Source organism: Asterias amurensis, chromosome 16 (assembly GCF_032118995.1).
Source record: "Asterias amurensis chromosome 16, ASM3211899v1".
Taxonomy (NCBI): Eukaryota; Metazoa; Echinodermata; class Asteroidea; order Forcipulatida; family Asteriidae; genus Asterias; species Asterias amurensis.
Genome location: NC_092663.1, coordinates 10,320,883 through 10,338,550, shown reverse-complemented (window position 1 = coordinate 10,338,550; position 17,668 = coordinate 10,320,883). Strand labels below are relative to the sequence as shown.

Below are 17,668 nucleotides of genomic sequence, written 5' to 3'. Positions count from 1 at the left end.
TTTACCTTGAATAAATCTCTGGGGGTATTCCTCCCACATCTAAAACTGAAACTTCCTTCCTTGTCTTCTCTCCATTGGATTCTTGACTATGTACATCAGTGATCAGAATAAATGTTCTGAGAGTTCTTGGCTACACAACCAGAATAAATAAATGAAATGAAACTGTGACTGCACTTTTTGATTGGACTGTTTCTCAGGAGTATGGGAATTGAGAAAGTTTGGGTGAGCGACTAGACCTGACCAGAGCCATATATATTGGAAACCAGAAACTGTGACGTAGCTCTCGAATTGACCATAGTTGACCATGCTCCAGTGAACGGTTAAACAAGCATTCTTTCCTGCTTATCTGAAAAAAAGGAATGAAACAAATTGATCATTTCTAAGAGACGCTATGCCTGTTTTACTGAAAGCACTCGTGTTTGTAGCTGTCCATGGATTGTTAATGCTTGACTGAATCTAAACATCTGAGTAAGTAGCAAAGGGTATAACAAAGTCATTCATTTGTTTTGTCAAGTGTTCTGTGGACAGCTTGCTAAATGAGTACCTTGATTAAAATAGACATAACTCCTCTTAGGAATGATCAATTTATTTCATTCTTTTTTTCCTAGTAAGCAGGAGAGAGTGCTTGTTAAATAAATACTTTACTAGATTTTTGAGTTTCATTTTGTTTGTTTTGAAAAATATCACCAATCATAGTCAACTTATGTTTGACTCAATCTGTGGAGGAAGTTATTTGTTTTTTTTCCCCTTTCTCTTATTGTTCAAAGATAGCACTGAATGTGTGGTTTAACATTGTCTTCATGGGGGCATGGTTGGCTTGTGCGTAAAGCGCTCGTCTCTCACCAAGGTGACCCTGGTCCGATACCCGGCCAGGGCCATATGTGAGTTGAGTTGTGCGCTGGTTCTCTGCTGTGCGACAAGGGTTTTCCCAGACCATCCGGTTTTCCTCCCTCGAGACAAATCAAACACTTTTGATCTCTGGCTGTGCTCCGTGGTCATAATGGGTTGATGTGGCTGGCTGCCAAAAGGGCCCTTGCATGCCAGCTTCTAAAACACATTGTAGCTGTGTCCTTCGTAATTCAGCTCTTAGCTGCGAGTAAGGATGATTAGCCTCCCTAATTATTATATTTGTTCTTATTATTTATGCAGAGCGTACCAACACCCTTCACCCTGGTCAAGCATCAGAATAGGCTCATCGGTCTCCAGCTTGCGGAATTCCTACTCAACGGGGAGTTTCTGTTAGATGCAGTACCTGCTCCAGACAGCTGCCAGAACTGGCTTTGGCGCATCAACGATGACGGCCGTTTCAGTCGCAGATAAGGTCAAGTTTAACTGCCAAGCAGTTAGCTTTTAACACTTCTTATTCTAGTTGTAATTTTCTGAGGAGCAATTTTAAGATCAACAGCAGGCATTCGGATGTTCTCACTTTTAATTATGGTAACCCGAGAACAGATTCTTATAAATTTTCTGCGATTATATGTTTTCCTAAAGTATTTTCTGAACTTAAACCAGAAACTTGTTAATTCTTGATTCATTCCAGACGTTTCGTTCCATCTTGCGAGATGATTTAACAAACTAAGTTCAATATAGGGTCGGCTCTGTATTAAAAGTGTTTCTTGTTTTAAGTATTGTTTCAATCGTGCCTTGATCTTTCCTTCAGTTTCGTTTAATCACTTTCTAAAAATCTTTTTATTGCATTTATTTAAAGTTAGACCGAATCAGTTTCAACCCATAAAAGTTAGATTGTCGGGCTAGTGGGTTTATCTTTAGACACCTTCGGGTTTATCTTGAAACACTGTGTGTGGACAGAATCAAAACACCTTGTAAGATACTCTTTACAAGAACTCCTAGGTTCAAAGAATTTAAAAGTAGTAACATGTATATACAAAGCCTCAGTATACCAAACTGCATCATTTAAGAGCATTCACATTAAAGACACTAGACACTTTTGGTAATTGTCAAAGACCAGTCTTTTCACTTGGTGTATCTCAACATATGCATACAATAACAAACATGTGAAAATTTGAGCTCAATTGGTCGTCGAAGTTGCGAGATAATTATGAAAGAAAAAACACTCTTGTCACACGAAGTTATGTGCTTTCAGATGCTTGATTTTGAGACCTCAAATTCTAAACTTGAGGTCTCGAAATCAAATTTGTGGAAAACTACTTTTTTCTGGAAAACTACGTTACTTCAGAAGGAGCTGTTTCTCACAATGTTTTATACTACCAACCTCTCCCCATTACTCGGTACCAAGTAAGGTTTTATGCTAATAATTATTTTGAGTAATTACCAATAGTGTCCAGTGCCTTTAAGCAAAATGCTGGTTTTACTTGGGTTTTTTTTCTCTTCTTTTTTGTCATTGTTTTTTTTGTCCTACAATGTACATGTATATTTCAAGTATCAATATTTCCCTAAATATAGCTTGAATCATAGCTCAAGTTATATAAAAAGGCATCAGTAGAGCCTACTGCATCATTTTAGAGCATAAAATTATAGCTTAAAAATTGCCCCAAAATTGATAAAAATCCTTGTCGTTTTTTCATTTTTGGGGGCCTATGTTTCAAGTATCAATATTTTCCTAAATATAGTTTGAATTATGCTCAAGTTATATAAAAAGGCATCAGTAGAGCCTACTGCATCATTTTAGAGCAACACATCACACCTTCAAAAATTGTCAAATTTTGATAAAAATGCTTGTAAACTTGTCAAATTTTGCACAACAAATATGTATAGGGCCTTGTGAACTTGTCAAATTTTGCCTTAAAATGTGAACTTGTTGAATTTTGCACATAAAATGTGTACAAGGATATAGCCTTATGAACTTTTTAAATTTTGCAAAATGTGAACAAGGCTTTATATAGCCTTGTGAACTTGTCAAATTTTGCCTGAAAATGTGTACAAGGCTATATAGCCTTGTGAACTTGTCAAATTTCGCACTAAAATGTGTACAAGCCTTGTGAACTTGTCATATTTTGCCTGAAAATGTGTACAAGGCTATAAACTTGTTTTGTCAAATTTTGCACATAAAATGTGTACAAGGCTATAGCCTTGTGAACTTGTCAAATTGTGCCTGAATATGTGTGCAAGGCCTTGTGAACTTGTGAAATTTTGCCTGAAAATGTAAACAAGGCTATAGCCTTGTGAACTTGTCATATTTTGCCTGAAAATGTGTACAAGGCTATAGCCTTGTGAACTTGTCAAATTTCGCACTAAAATGTGTACATGCCTTGTGAACTTGTGAAATTTTCCCTGAAAGTGTGAACAAGGCTATAGCCTTGTGAACTTATCATATTTTGCCTGAAAATGTGTACAAGGCTATAGCCTTGTGAACTTGTCAAATTTCGCACTAAAATGTGTACAAGGCTATAGCCTTGTGAACTTGTCAAATTTTGCACATACAATGTGTACAAGGCCTTGTGAACTTGTCAAATTTTGCCTGAAAATGTGTACAAGGCTATAAACTTGTGAACTTGTCAAATTTCGCACTAAAATGTGTACAAGGTTATATAATATAGCCTTGTGAACTTGTCAAATTTCGCACTAAAATGTGCACAAGGCTATAGCCTTGTGAACTTGTCATATTTTGCCTGAATATGTGTACAAGGCTATAGCCTTGTGAACTTGTCATATTTTGCCTGAATATGTGTACAAGGCTATAGCCTTGTGAACTTGTCATATTTTGCCTGAATATGTGTACAAGGCTATAGCCTTGTGAAATTGTCAAATTTTGCACATAAAATGTGTACAAGGCTATAGCCTTGTGAACTTGTCAAATTTCGCACAAAAATGTGTACAAGCCTTGTGAACTTGTCAAATTTTGCACAACAAATATGTATAGGGCCTTGTGAACTTGTCAAATTTTGCCTTAAAATGTGAACTTGTTGAATTTTGCACATAAAATGTGTACAAGGATATAGCCTTATGAACTTTTTAAATTTTGCAAAATGTGAACAAGGCTTTATATAGCCTTGTGAACTTGTCAAATTTTGCCTGAAAATGTGTACAAGGCTATATAGCCTTGTGAACTTGTCAAATTTCGCACTAAAATGTGTACAAGCCTTGTGAACTTGTCATATTTTGCCTGAAAATGTGTACAAGGCTATAAACTTGTTTTGTCAAATTTTGCACATAAAATGTGTACAAGGCTATAGCCTTGTGAACTTGTCAAATTGTGCCTGAATATGTGTGCAAGGCCTTGTGAACTTGTGAAATTTTGCCTGAAAATGTAAACAAGGCTATAGCCTTGTGAACTTGTCATATTTTGCCTGAAAATGTGTACAAGGCTATAGCCTTGTGAACTTGTCAAATTTCGCACTAAAATGTGTACATGCCTTGTGAACTTGTGAAATTTTCCCTGAAAGTGTGAACAAGGCTATAGCCTTGTGAACTTATCATATTTTGCCTGAAAATGTGTACAAGGCTATAGCCTTGTGAACTTGTCAAATTTCGCACTAAAATGTGTACAAGGCTATAGCCTTGTGAACTTGTCAAATTTTGCACATACAATGTGTACAAGGCCTTGTGAACTTGTCAAATTTTGCCTGAAAATGTGTACAAGGCTATAAACTTGTGAACTTGTCAAATTTCGCACTAAAATGTGTACAAGGTTATATAATATAGCCTTGTGAACTTGTCAAATTTCGCACTAAAATGTGCACAAGGCTATAGCCTTGTGAACTTGTCATATTTTGCCTGAATATGTGTACAAGGCTATAGCCTTGTGAACTTGTCATATTTTGCCTGAATATGTGTACAAGGCTATAGCCTTGTGAACTTGTCATATTTTGCCTGAATATGTGTACAAGGCTATAGCCTTGTGAAATTGTCAAATTTTGCACATAAAATGTGTACAAGGCTATAGCCTTGTGAACTTGTCAAATTTCGCACAAAAATGTGTACAAGCCTTGTGAACTTGTCAAATTTTGCACTAAATGTGTACAAGCCTTGTGAACTTTTCAAATTTTGCCTGAAAATGTGTACAAGGCTATATATAGCCTTGTGAACTTGTCAAATTTTGCACTAAATGTGTACAAGCCTTGTGAACTTGTCAAATTTTGCCTGAAAATGTGTACAAGGCTATATATAGCCTTGTGAACTTGTCAAATTTCGCACTCAAATGTGTACAAGGCTATATAGCCTTGTGAACTTGTCAAATTTTGCCTGAAAATGTGTACAAGGCTATAAACTTGTGAACTTGTCAAATTTCGCACTAAAATGTGCAGAAGGCTATAGCCTTGTGAACTTGTCAAATTTTGCCTGAATATGTGTACAAGGCTATAGCCTTGTGAACTTGTCATATTTTGCCTGAATATGTGTACAAGGCTATAGCCTTGTGAACTTGTCAAATTTGGCACATAAAATGTGTACAAGGCTATAGCCTTGTGAAATTGTCAAATTTTGCACATAAAATGTGTACAAGGCTATATAGCCTTGTGAACTTGTCAAATTTCGCACAAAAATGTGTACAAGCCTTGTGAACTTGTCAAATTTTGCACTAAAATGTGTACAAGCCTTGTGAACTTGTCAAATTTCGCACTCAAATGGGTACAAGGCCTTGTGAACTTGTGAAATTTTGCCTGAAATTGTGAACAAGGCTATAGCCTTGTGAACTTGTCATATTTTGCCTGAAAATGTGTACAAGGCTATAGCCTTGTGAACTTGTCAAATTTCGCACTAAAATGTGTACAAGGCTATAGCCTTGTGAACTTGTCAAATTTTGCACATACAATGTGTACAAGGCTATAGCCTTGTGAACTTGTCAAATTTTGCACATAAAATGTGTACAAGGCTATAGCCTTGTGAACTTGTCAAATTTTGCCTGAAAATGTGTACAAGGCTATAAACTTGTGAACTTGTCAAATTTCGCACATAAAATGTGTACAAGGCTATAGCCTTGTGAACTTGTCAAATTTTGCCTGAATATGTGTGCAAGGCCTTGTGAACTTGTGAAATTTTGCCTGAAAATGTGAACAAGGCTATAGCCTTGTGAACTTGTAATCTTTTGCCTGAAAATGTGTACAAGGCTATAGCCTTGTGAACTTGTCAAATTTCGCACTAAAATGTGTACAAGCCTTGTGAACTTGTGAAATTTTCCCTGAATATGTGTGCAAGGCTATAGCCTTGTGAACTTGTCATATTTTGCCTGATTATGTGTACAAGGCTATAGCCTTGTGAACTTGTCAAATTTGGCACATAAAATGTGTACAAGGCTATAGCCTTGTGAACTTGTCAAATTTCGCACAAAAATGTGTACAAGCCTTGTGAACTTGTCAAATTTTGCACTAAAATGTGTACAAGCCTTGTGAACTTGTCAAATTTCGCACTCAAATGGGTACAAGGCTATAGCCTTGTGAACTTGTCAAATTTCGCACTAAAATGTGTACAAGGCTATAGCCTTGTGAACTTGTCAAATTTCGCACTAAAATGTGTACAAGGCTATAAACTTGTGAACTTGTCAAATTTCGCACTAAAATGTGTACAAGGTTATATAATATAGCCTTGTGAACTTGTCAAATTTCGCACTAAAATGTGCACAAGGCTATAGCCGTGTGAACTTGTCAAATTTTGCCTGAATGTGTGCAAGGCTATAGCCTTGTGAACTTGTCATATTTTGCCTGAATATGTGTACAAGGCTATAGCCTTGTGAACTTGTCAAATTTGGCACATAAAATGTGTACAAGGCTATAGCCTTGTGAACTTGTCAAATTTCGCATAAAAATGTGTACAAGCCTTGTGAACTTGTCAAATTTTGCACTAAAATGTGTACAAGCCTTGTGAACTTGTCACATTTCGCACTCAAATGGGTACAAGGCTATAGCCTTGTGAACTTGTCATATTTTGCCTGAATATGTGTACAAGGCTATAGCCTTGTGAACTTGTCAAATTTCACACTAAAATGTGTACAAGCCTTGTGAACTTGTGAAATTTTCCCTGAACGTGTGAACAAGGCTATAGCCTTGTGAACTTATCATATTTTGCCTGAAAATGTGTACAAGGCTATAGCCTTGTGAACTTGTCAAATTTTGCACTAAAATGTGTACAAGGCTATATATATAGCCTTGTGAACTTGTCATCTTTTGCCTGAAAATGTGTACAAGGCTATAGCCTTGTGAACTTGTCAAATTTTGCACTAATATGTGTACAAGGCTATAGCCTTGTGAACTTGTCAAATTTTGCACATAAAATGTGTACAAGGCTATTACCTTGTGAACTTGTCAAATTTCGCACTAAAATGTGTACAAGGCTATAGCCTTGTGAACTTGTCAAATTTCGAACTAAAATGTGTACAAGGCTATAGCCTTGTGAACTTGTCAAATTTCGCACTAAAATGTGTACAAGGCTATAGCCTTGTGAACTTGTCAAATTTCGCACTAAAATGTGTACAAGGCTATAGCCTTGTGAACTTGTCATCTTTTGCCTGAAAGTGTGAACAAGGCTATGTGAACTTATCATATTTTGCCTGAAAATGTGTACAAGGCTATAGCCTTGCGAACTTGTCAAATTTTGCACTAAAATGTGTACAAGGCTATAGCCTTGTGAACTTGTCAAATTTCGCACAAAAATGTGTACAAGCCTTGTGAACTTGTCAAATTTTGCACTAAAATGTGTACAAGCCTTGTGAACTTGTCAAATTTCGCACTCAAATGGGTACAAGGCTATAGCCTTGTGAACTTGTCAAATTTCGCACTCAAATGGGTACAAGGCTATATAGCCTTGTGAACTTGTCAAATTTTGCCTGAAAATGTGTACAAGGCTATAAACTTGTGAACTTGTCAATTTTTGCACTAAAATGTGTACAAGGTTATATAATATAGCCTTGTGAACTTGTCAAATTTCGCACTAAAATGTGCACAAGGCTATAGCCGTGTGAACTTGTCAAATTTCGCACTCAAATGGGTACAAGGCTATACACATGCCTTGTGAACTTGTCAAATTTTGCCTGAAAATGTGTACAAGGCTTATAACCTTGTGAACTTGTCAAATTTTGTACATTGACCCATTGACCCTTGTGAACTTGTCAAATTTCGCACAAAAATTCCCTGCTTCCATAAGCACAGATTCTTTGCTTATAACTGTAGCTGTAGCCATGAAATTGGGTCCAGTACGACCTTAACAATTTTGACAACATAAATGACAACCCTCCTCCTCCTACAACCTTCCTGTAGTGCTTTTAGTCTTATATATTGATGTTATTAAAAGTGTTAACAATAAAGGTTAATGAATAACTATTAACAATTGAAATGTGTTGTGTTTATTATTTCAGATAGTCATTTTCAATCTGGAACTGGGTTGAATTGCACAGGGCTTATTGAACCATTTTTGTGCTGGATCCATCCAGCACTTGTGCTGATAAGCCCTGTACATATTGTCGTTTGGCGTAGGGTAGGGTTCGAGGCAACAGTCCCTACCCCATGTAAATTTGGCTTTCGTGCGAGGCTTACATAAGTGGGCTAGGCATGAGTCGGGTGCACCAGAATGCTCTACCATTGCACGATCCAGTTCCCTTCAAGCCTTTAGAGACCATAGTAGCCTCAAGCAGCTTGTACCACAGAGGTCAAAGTAAAGGTCATGTCCGGATATGAAATTCTCCAATGGAGTATGTTAATATAGTACCTCAATTTCCAAACACAATTTTAACCAAGTGTTCTTTTTCATGTGACATTTTTACTGACAAAATTTGATTCAAGAAATGACCACTATTTGCAATGTCTAGGCGATTTGTCATGATCTCCATAAAGGGTTAAAGTCAGCCAAAACGATAGTCTTGGTGCAAGACGTTCTCAGCATTTTTTTCCCCCCTGATCGATTGGTCGTTAATTCGGCTCTGTCACACTTCATTAGTAGAGGGCACTCCATACACATCGTTTAACTGATTGTTCATGCAATGTTGCGCGTGGATCGTAGCGGCGAGAACAGCGACCCCTAAACCTTGAACCGCTGCTGCGCGCTGTACAGTGTTCATGATGTTCAATAATCGCAAGGTAGCAAAGAAAAAATCCAAAGACTTCTTGCACCAAGACTACCCTTTCGACTGCCTTTCACTTAGCGGTCGCCAACACCCCCATTCTTACCCGCCATCCTTCCAGTCTCCCTACCTCCCCTGAGCCTCTCTAGTCAATATTAAAGACACTGGACACCTTTGGTAATTGTCAAAGACCAGTCTTCTTACTTGGTGTATCTCAACATATGCAAAAAATAGCCAACCTGTAAAATTTGAGCTCCATTGGTCGTTGAAGTTGCAAGATAATAATGAAAGAAAAAACACCCTTGTAACACAAAATTGTGTGCTTTCAGATGCTTGATTTCGAGACCTCAAAAACTAATTATGAGCTCTTGAAATCAAATTGGTGGAAAATTACTTCTTTCTCTAAAACTTTGTCACTTCAGAGTGAGCCGCTTCTCACAGTGTTTTATACTATCAACCTCTCCACATTACTCATTACCAAGTAAGGTTTTATGCTTATATTAATTTTGAGTAGTTACCAATTGTGTCCACTGCCTTTAACATTGTTCTTGTCATAAAGAGTTGATGTCGATGTCGTGAAACCGAACACTGCTGTCGGAGCTGCAGCTAGCCAGCTGGAGGTGCGTAATCCCATCAGGCTTTGTATCGTCACTACCCTTGACCTTCGGCCTCCACTTCAGCCGCTTGACGGTCATCGTGTGACAGAGTCTGGATGGAAAGACAAGTCAGTGTTAATGAGTAGAGAAGAACATCGTAGGGTGTGATGCTTCTGTTGGGCAGCAAGTTAAAAAACGTTGAAACATCACACGCCATTATTAGCCCGGTTCATACTTCCTACGATTGCGAATGCGATATGAATTTTTATGTCACAGGGCTGCTTTCACAGTGAATGATTTTAGAGCAGCGTCAACTGCTGCGATTTATTTGTTGTATCACATTCGCAAGAAGTTTGAACCAGGATTTAGAAAAAGTTGTTTGTAGCGCCAGACAAGGCGGCAGACTAGAGGTACTAAGAATAGATACTGGGGGGGGGGGCACTATCCCCTTTTTGGGGGGAATAAAGTGAAGCCTAGAGTAAACTTACTGTGGTTGAACGCAGAAACATGTCTGCCAGGCATTTGGAGTCTTGGGGTTCCATTGCGCCACAGACATCGATCCCGACTCTAACCCAACTGCTAAGATATAACTGATAGGAAAAGAAGAACATCATAAGATCAGTTGTGTAGTATTAGAAACTTTGCACGATGGGAGTACAATCTAGAAGCGTTTACAGTGTCATGGCCGAGCAGTTAAGAGCACCGGATTCAAGCACTGGTGTTTGATCAGCAGGGTGTGGGTTCAGTCCCGGTCGTGATACTTGCTACATAAACTTGGGGAGGTGGTGCTTTCTGCTTTACTGGCTAGGCTTCGAATTGAAGATACCCAAGCCTACATTCGTATGGACTGTGAAAGGGGTAACCCTGTTTCAGCCCTAGGAGTAGGTGGCAATGGCCTCTGGAAAAAATAATTGTAGCCCACACCTTGAAGTGGCCTTCAGGCCTTGTGCGTCAGGCGAATTGCATAAAAAAAACTTTAAAAAACCATAGTGACAATCTCTTTTTGGTGTCCGGGTGTCATGGCCGAATGGTTTAGAGCATTGAATTCAAGTTCAGATGGTTAAAGGCAGTGGACACTATTGGTAATTACTCAAAATAATTGTTAGCATAAAACCTTTCTTGGTGACAAGTAATAGGGAGAGGTTGATGGTATAAAACATCGTGAGAAACGGCTCCTTCTGAAATGCCATAGTTCCTGAGAAAAAAGTAATTTTCCACTAATTTGATTTCGAGACCTCAAATTTAGAACCTGAAGTCTCGAAATCAACCATCTAAACGCACACAACTTCGTGTGACAAGGGTGTTTTTTCTTTCATTCATATCTCGCAAGTTCGATGACCGATTGAGCTCAAATTTTCACAGGTTAGTTATTTTATGCATATGTTGAGATACACCAACTATGAAGGCTAGTCTTTGACAATTACCAATAGTATCCACTGCCTTTAAATTGTCTGGATGTGAGTTCACATCCTGGTCGTGACACTTGTGTCTTTGAGCAAGATACTATACCATAACTGCTTCTCTTCATCCAGGTGTATAAAATGGGTACCTGTGACATGTGAGGGTAGAGGTTGATATAGTGTATGAAAAAGCCTTTGAAGCACCACGGCAGCCCAGAGCTGTATGCTCCTCAAATGTCAAGACCGAGAGTCAAACCCTCACTTCTCAAAGACATGATGTAAGGACTATAGCTTATAAGAGTTCATGCAGTGAACATGTTTTAGTCTATAGTGGCCAGGCAGTCATAGTGCGGCAATTTGTGGTGTTACCTTTGCTGATGATATACACTTTAGTGGTCCAGTTCAAAGCTCAAATAAACACACAATTTGTTGATTGATCATATAGTTTATTGGATAAAACAGCTTCTCAATCCATACATTGTGTGTGTATTTGAGCTTTGAATGTGACCACTATAATACTGAAAACCTATGCAATATCAGTGATGCTTACCTTCCACTGGTGCTAGCCACTGGAGCAAAGTCAACTGCTGTCACAGCATCCTTTAGGTCAAAGGGCACTGAGCATGCCCGGTAATTCCCAAGGCAGCTTGGAGTTGCATCTTCTTGGTCATCAGATGACCTCTGACCCCAGATGATTACCTTCAAGAAAATTCCAATGTTTTTCTCAACAAAGAATACATGTTTGAACAACAAATTCAAAAATAGGTACAGAAACGACACTTGTTAGATCTATAGACGATGTGACCTCTGACGTCACTCGAAAACCATAACATGATTCGCGCGCATACCGCCAGGCAAAAACCTTTGTGTTTTGGCAGCCAGCTAGAAAGTACACAAAATCTTACCATGACTACGCGTCTTTTTGCCCGGCGAAACATGACGTGTACAGTGTTTTGTCAACAGAGGGCCGTTTGAATGTGAACATAGGTCACATCGTCTATAAATATTTGGATTAAGTCTGGCACATGTGATGGGACCAATCTAAATGAGGCACATGTTAGAAATACCTGTATCAGTATAGACCTTTTCGCAAATACTCGGGACGCGCGCGTAAAGCTTGGAAATAGGTGCCTTGTGGTCTAGCTGGTGATCAAATTTGATCCATAGCTATCCAACAATGCACCTCATTCAACAGTTTGCGCTTGCGCAATGGTATTTGCGAAAAAGTTCTATGAAGAAGCAAGCAATAAGAGGCCAACAAGGGTGAAAAGAACAAAAAATTGTTTGTTAATTTAAATGCCAAAATATGTCTGACTTTATATTGGCAACTTCCTTCCTAATAAATAACATCAAAAAATGAGTTAAAACTAGCTTTTTAAGAAAATAATATGTCGATGTAGTTTCAATAACCAACTCGACTTTAAACCCCTTTAATTCTCAGTTTCATTCTCCAGCAAGTTTTGAACAAGAGGTAGTATCAACATGAGGTTTAAACAGTTTTAAAGCATATACTATGCTCTTTAAAAAATGTTTTGAAAAATAATAAATGACCTGGATCAACAAATGACTCATTTTGCTTGATCGTATCACACATGCACTCACCTTCTTATCTCTTGAAGCTGTGGCAAAGTACCGGTCGTCATGTGACCAAGCACCTGACCAGATAATCCTGGAATGAAGAGCTGTCTTCTTATCTGTGCAGGCAACCAGCACATATGGACAACCTGTAGTGTGATACATATTATATTCATAAATACCTCAGACAGTTTCGCTATTCCTATTGGTGGAGAGCGCGTCACGTGGGTGTGTATAAACCTTCGTTTATGACCGGTAAAAAGTGTTAATTCATGGGCGTGACACGCGACCTTGCACCTGTTCTTATCAGACAGTTTCTTCATTCCTATTGGTCGAGAGCAACAGCTGAAACAGTTGTGCCACATCACGCGATATGCGTGACGCGCACAGCATTCCCTTATAAGGAGTTGTTTACCCGAGGGCAGCGGAGGGCTTTACCATTTCATAGCTGGAGGGGTGTTGTGTTGAAAGAAATCATTTAACAATTATAATTTTTGCATTTATTTTACTTTTTGACCCAAAAGTGATGATGTTTTTGACCGAAAAGGTATTTATGAATGGGAGACGAAGTATGTTGAATCGGTTTTCAACTAGTGGTTTAAACCCGCCGAGGACTGGTTCTTTATAATTTACCTCGACTTCGTCTCGGTAAAATGATCAAGAACCAGGCCTCGTTGGGATTAAACCACTAGTTGAAAACCTCTTCACCACACATTGATTCCTAATAATAATAGTTGATATTTATCAGAAAGTTTCACACCAAGTCCAAGTTCCACTGTTTATCTGGGCCCAACTTCATGGCTCTAATTACTGCCTCAAAAAAAAGTCACAAAGAAATACTGACAGGGTGAAGAAAGGTTTAAAGATTCTTGATAAGTTTTTGGATGTTAAACAGCAGCTACAGGATAATCTCAATACTTCGACTATTACCCTTTTTTTGGCCAAATAGACATCGTGTATACCGATTTATAACCATTTTACGCTTAAAATTTGCATTTGGTAATAAATAATTCAAGTAAAAAATGCACCTCTCCGCGCGGCTTTTTCAGCAGAGAGTCAAAAACGGCTTATCTATTGCAACGACCCCTTGACGCCAGTGACGATTTTCCCCAAATGGGTCTGTACACAGTTCTCCAGCTTTGGCCAACTGAGGCACCATTTTCCACATCAAATGGCCGCCGATGACATCACGATTCCTTTTGTTTGACCTCACGTTTTTAAGAATTTTGGCTTGTAGTGTTTTGGAGAAAAAACATTTTTGCCTTGTTTTAACGTGAGGTAAGAGACTCGTTATATTTTTTTTCTGTTTCCTATGGACTCCATCTATTACCAAAATGTAACAACTATATATTTCTGAGCTCTGTAGCCGCTGTTTGAGTAGTTGTTGTGAGTAGACAATATATTGAGAAAGAGCGTTAACGTAAAGGTCTCTCTTTTTAGTTTTATATGAGGAAAACGAAAACCCTGGTCAGGCAGTCAGGTTGGTGTAGTGGAATCTTGACTCGCCTTCCACCTATGGCGTCCCGATTCAAATCCGATGGGGGGCACTTTGTGGATTGGATTTTTCAGTCCCTGCCTGATTGCGCTGGTTTTCCATTTAATAATTCTCAAAGTTTTTCCTCCTACATCTAAAAGAGAAACTTCCTTCATTGCTTTCTCTCAATTGGGTTCTTGGCTATTACAGAAGTTCACTTTGCTGTAATGGAAGTCCTTGGCTTAACAGCCAGAATTAAAGGCAGTGGACACTATTGGTAATTACTCAAAATAATTATTAGCATAAAACCTTACTTGGTAATGAGTAATAGGGCGAGGTTGATGGTATAAAACATTGTGAGAAACGGCTCCCTCTGAAGTGACATAGTTTTCGAGAAAGAAGTAATTTGATTTTGAGACTTCAAGTTTAGAATTTGAGGTCTCGAAATCAACCATCTAAAAGCACACAGCTTCGGTGTGACAAGGGTGTTTTTTTTTTCATTATTATCTCGCAACTTCGACCACCGATTGAGCTCAAATTTTCACAGGTTTGTTATTTTATGTATATGTTGAGATATACCAAGTGAGAAGACTGGTCTTTGACAATTACCAATATCGTCCACTGTCTTTAATCAACTAAACGAAAACCCAGCTTGCCATTTGATTCTCCTCCTTGCTCCTTCTCTTCAAACATTGACCAAGTCCGGTCTCTGGACACTGCTAGGAGGTGTCTACCGCTGTGGGAGAATGCCAGCTGTGTGATGGTTAGGGAGTGGGCTGGTAGTTCGCCTAGCTGGCGCCATGTTGTAGTGTCCCACAGAAGGATGGTTGCATATTCTGCCTTTGAAGCCTGCCACAGAAAATATCAAAATTCGTTTCTGGTTTAAACGATTTGGGTACTTTTTGTAACTCGAAACACAATGTCCACAGATTTACATTAAACTTACACGGATATTAGAAAGCTTCCCTAAAAATATTACTTACTGAGTTGCTGAAGTTTTGAGAAATAAGTAAAACAAGTCACAAAATAATAGTTGTCTCATACAGTGACACAAAAATTATTTTAGCATGTAAAAACGTATTAACCAGTTATGGTATTACATGTACAGTACACCAAAACCTACCATAACTGGTTTCCATGCTAAACGGAGACGAACATTATTTTTGTGACATTTTTTATTCATTTCTCAAAAACTGCAGCACCTCAGTAGGTAATATTTTAAGGGAAGCTGTTTACTATCATCATCTTCAAACGGTGTTAGTTTAATGTAAATCTGTGTACATTGTGTTTTGTGTTTGAAAAAAGTACCGAGACCCTTTAAACCAACATCATCCAAAGATTTTCAGTTATTTTTTTCTCTTAAAGGCAGTGGACACTATTGGTAATTACTCAAAATAATTATTAGCGTAAAACCTTTCTTGATCACGAGTAATGGGGAGAGGTTGATGGTATAAAACATTGTAAGAAATGGCATTCTCTGAAGTGCCATAGTTTTTTAGAAAGAAGTAATTTTCCACGAATTTGATTTCGAGACCTCAAGTTTAGAACTTGAGGTCACAAAATCAACTATCTAAACGCACACAACTTCGTGTGACAAGGGTTTTTTTTCTTTCATTATTATCTCGCAAGTTCGATGACCGATTGAGCTCAAATTTTCACAGGTTTGTTATTATATGCATATGTTGAGATACACCAACTGTGAAGGCTAGTCTTTGACAATTACCAATAGTGTCCACTGCCTTTAAACATATATTTTGAGAGATGCTGCTATTTCCAAAAAAAGAAATGTACACAATTTTTGCTTATGCTATAGGCAATGCACATCTGATCAACGGAATGTGGGTCCGAGCTCCGGTCATGGCACTTGTGTCCTAGACAAGATACGGTTCGCCCGGGTGTTCCTGGCTGTGGCTGCTGAGTGCCCGCAGCACCTTGTAAACCCTTACAAGTGGCTACATAATTGGGTCCCAGAATTCATCACTTCAATAACCTATCCTTCTGTGTAAAATGTATATACTAGGCGCCTTGAGTACCATGTTGGTAGATACATGCGTTATATAAAACGTTGATGTTGTTGTCCTTCAGATGGGACATTAAGCCGTAGGTCCCATGAACTAGGACTAAACCTCCTGTTCATGCTTCATTACCTTTTGATCAAATAAGAAAGATCTTGTCGAAAAACTGCTCTTTCTCAAACCGGTGAGTCCCAACCAGAGTTTTTTCACAGGCAAACTGGGGTTTGTTATTAATGGGTGTTTAGTAGTGGCTACACTATATATAGCGCTCATATCAGTCACTCAGTAATGCTCAAGGCACTTCAACATTCAGTATTTTTCCTGCAAGGTATGTGGGACTGCATTTTGGATTATGAGACCTACTTCTTTGACATAGCACCATGTATTTGTTTAGAAGGTGCTGTGGCACAACATGCAGCCAATCATTTCAAACTAGAAACACCGGGGCGAACCCCTTCTATTTGCGATAAGTGCACCGTTATTTTGTTTACATGCTTTACACAACACACAGGACCAACGGCTTTACGTCCCATCCAAAGCACGAAGCATCATGGTTAGGTGTCTTGCTTTAAAAGGACACAGGTGTCATGGCCAGGATTCGAACCCACACTCTGCTAATCAGAAACACCAGAGCTTGAGTCTGGTGCTCTAACCCGCTTAGCCACACCACAAACCCTGACCCCGGTGAGTCACGTAATGAATACTCACCTTACAGGCAGATGCTATAATAGTTCCGGATGGGTGACTCGCCACACTGAATATCTCGTAGCTGTGACCGTACAGCTTCTGCTTTTCAGGCCACAGCGTATTCTGCAAGAGGTGCTCTTCTGTGGGCGGACCTAAATAAATGACAGAAAGGCAGATGTCAAAGGTCAAACAATACATTATCTTTGTAGTGCTCCACATCAAGAACCTTTAATAAGATGTACCCGAAGCTTGGGGTTGGACTGAGAGTTGGGGGGGGGGGGGGGTGAGTTCAAAAAGTCTTTCTTAAGTATTTCTACATTGGGCTACAGCTGGTGTGGCAGGAGATTCTGTTCAACCCCCCCCCCCCCCCCATACAAAGCATTCTGTACACATTTTGTCTGATGGCATATTAAACACCGAGTCTAGTTATTGTAATTAATAAACTCTCTACTATTTGATACTCGGTCCTAAAGCTGAAACCCCTGTGTTCTGGCCCTCAAGCTGAAACCCCTGTGGTTGTTTTTGTAACAAACACTATTCCAGTCATTATTGTTCTTAAAGTCTCTAGTTCTAGAGGATTGAAGTATATCTCTGGTTAGAGCTCACTAGGGTTTGGTGAAGCGCTCCACAAACACTGGTTATTATTTGATGTTCCGGCCCTACAGCTGACACCCCTGTACGTATGTCTACTTGTTATTATTATTATTAAAGATGCTATGTCAGATTTTTGGCTGATTTGACCCAAAAATTTTGATCTAAAAGTTCAATAGGTATTTTGAAGGGGGTCGAGAAAGTTACAAGCTTTCATTTGAGCCATTGCTCAAAAAAGTCCGCCAATTATTAGTAGCAGAGAAATAAAGTGCTCAAATATAGTTTTTGTTGGGATCCCGACAATATATCACCTGACCAATTCTTATGTGTTTTATAAGAAACGTTTTAAATTTCAAAAATAA

General features: G+C 38.7%; 2 protein-coding genes across 10 annotated transcripts in view; one reads left to right on the top strand and one right to left on the bottom strand.

The window, feature by feature from the left end:
• LOC139948764 (uncharacterized) overlaps positions 1–1,329 on the top strand; it is a 35,598-nt gene extending 34,269 nt beyond the window's left edge. For both annotated transcript variants that reach the window (XM_071947081.1, XM_071947082.1), the window contains exon 16: positions 1,150–1,329. In XM_071947081.1, the coding sequence (XP_071803182.1) occupies positions 1,150–1,190 (41 nt within the window). In that variant the 3' untranslated portion in view covers positions 1,191–1,329. The remainder of the gene's footprint in view (positions 1–1,149) is intronic.
• Positions 1,321–17,668, bottom strand: part of LOC139948765 (elongator complex protein 2-like) — a 55,485-nt gene continuing 39,137 nt past the window's right edge. Inside the window, exons 12-18 of one of the 8 annotated variants that reach the window (XR_011787478.1) lie at positions 16,737–16,867; positions 14,670–14,862; positions 12,567–12,688; positions 11,515–11,663; positions 10,053–10,154; positions 5,872–9,676; positions 1,321–5,676 (exon numbers count right to left, since the gene is read on the bottom strand). Coding sequence is in view for 1 of the 8 variants with exons in the window: in XM_071947083.1 (XP_071803184.1) it covers positions 9,520–9,676; positions 10,053–10,154; positions 11,515–11,663; positions 12,567–12,688; positions 14,670–14,862; positions 16,737–16,867 (854 nt within the window). In the remaining 7 variants the exon portion in view is untranslated. Of the gene's footprint in view, positions 9,677–10,052; positions 10,155–11,514; positions 11,664–12,566; positions 12,689–14,669; positions 14,863–16,736; positions 16,868–17,668 lie in introns of all 8 variants that reach the window. The other 7 variants (XR_011787477.1, XR_011787482.1, XR_011787476.1 and 4 more) reach the window with 7 other exon arrangements.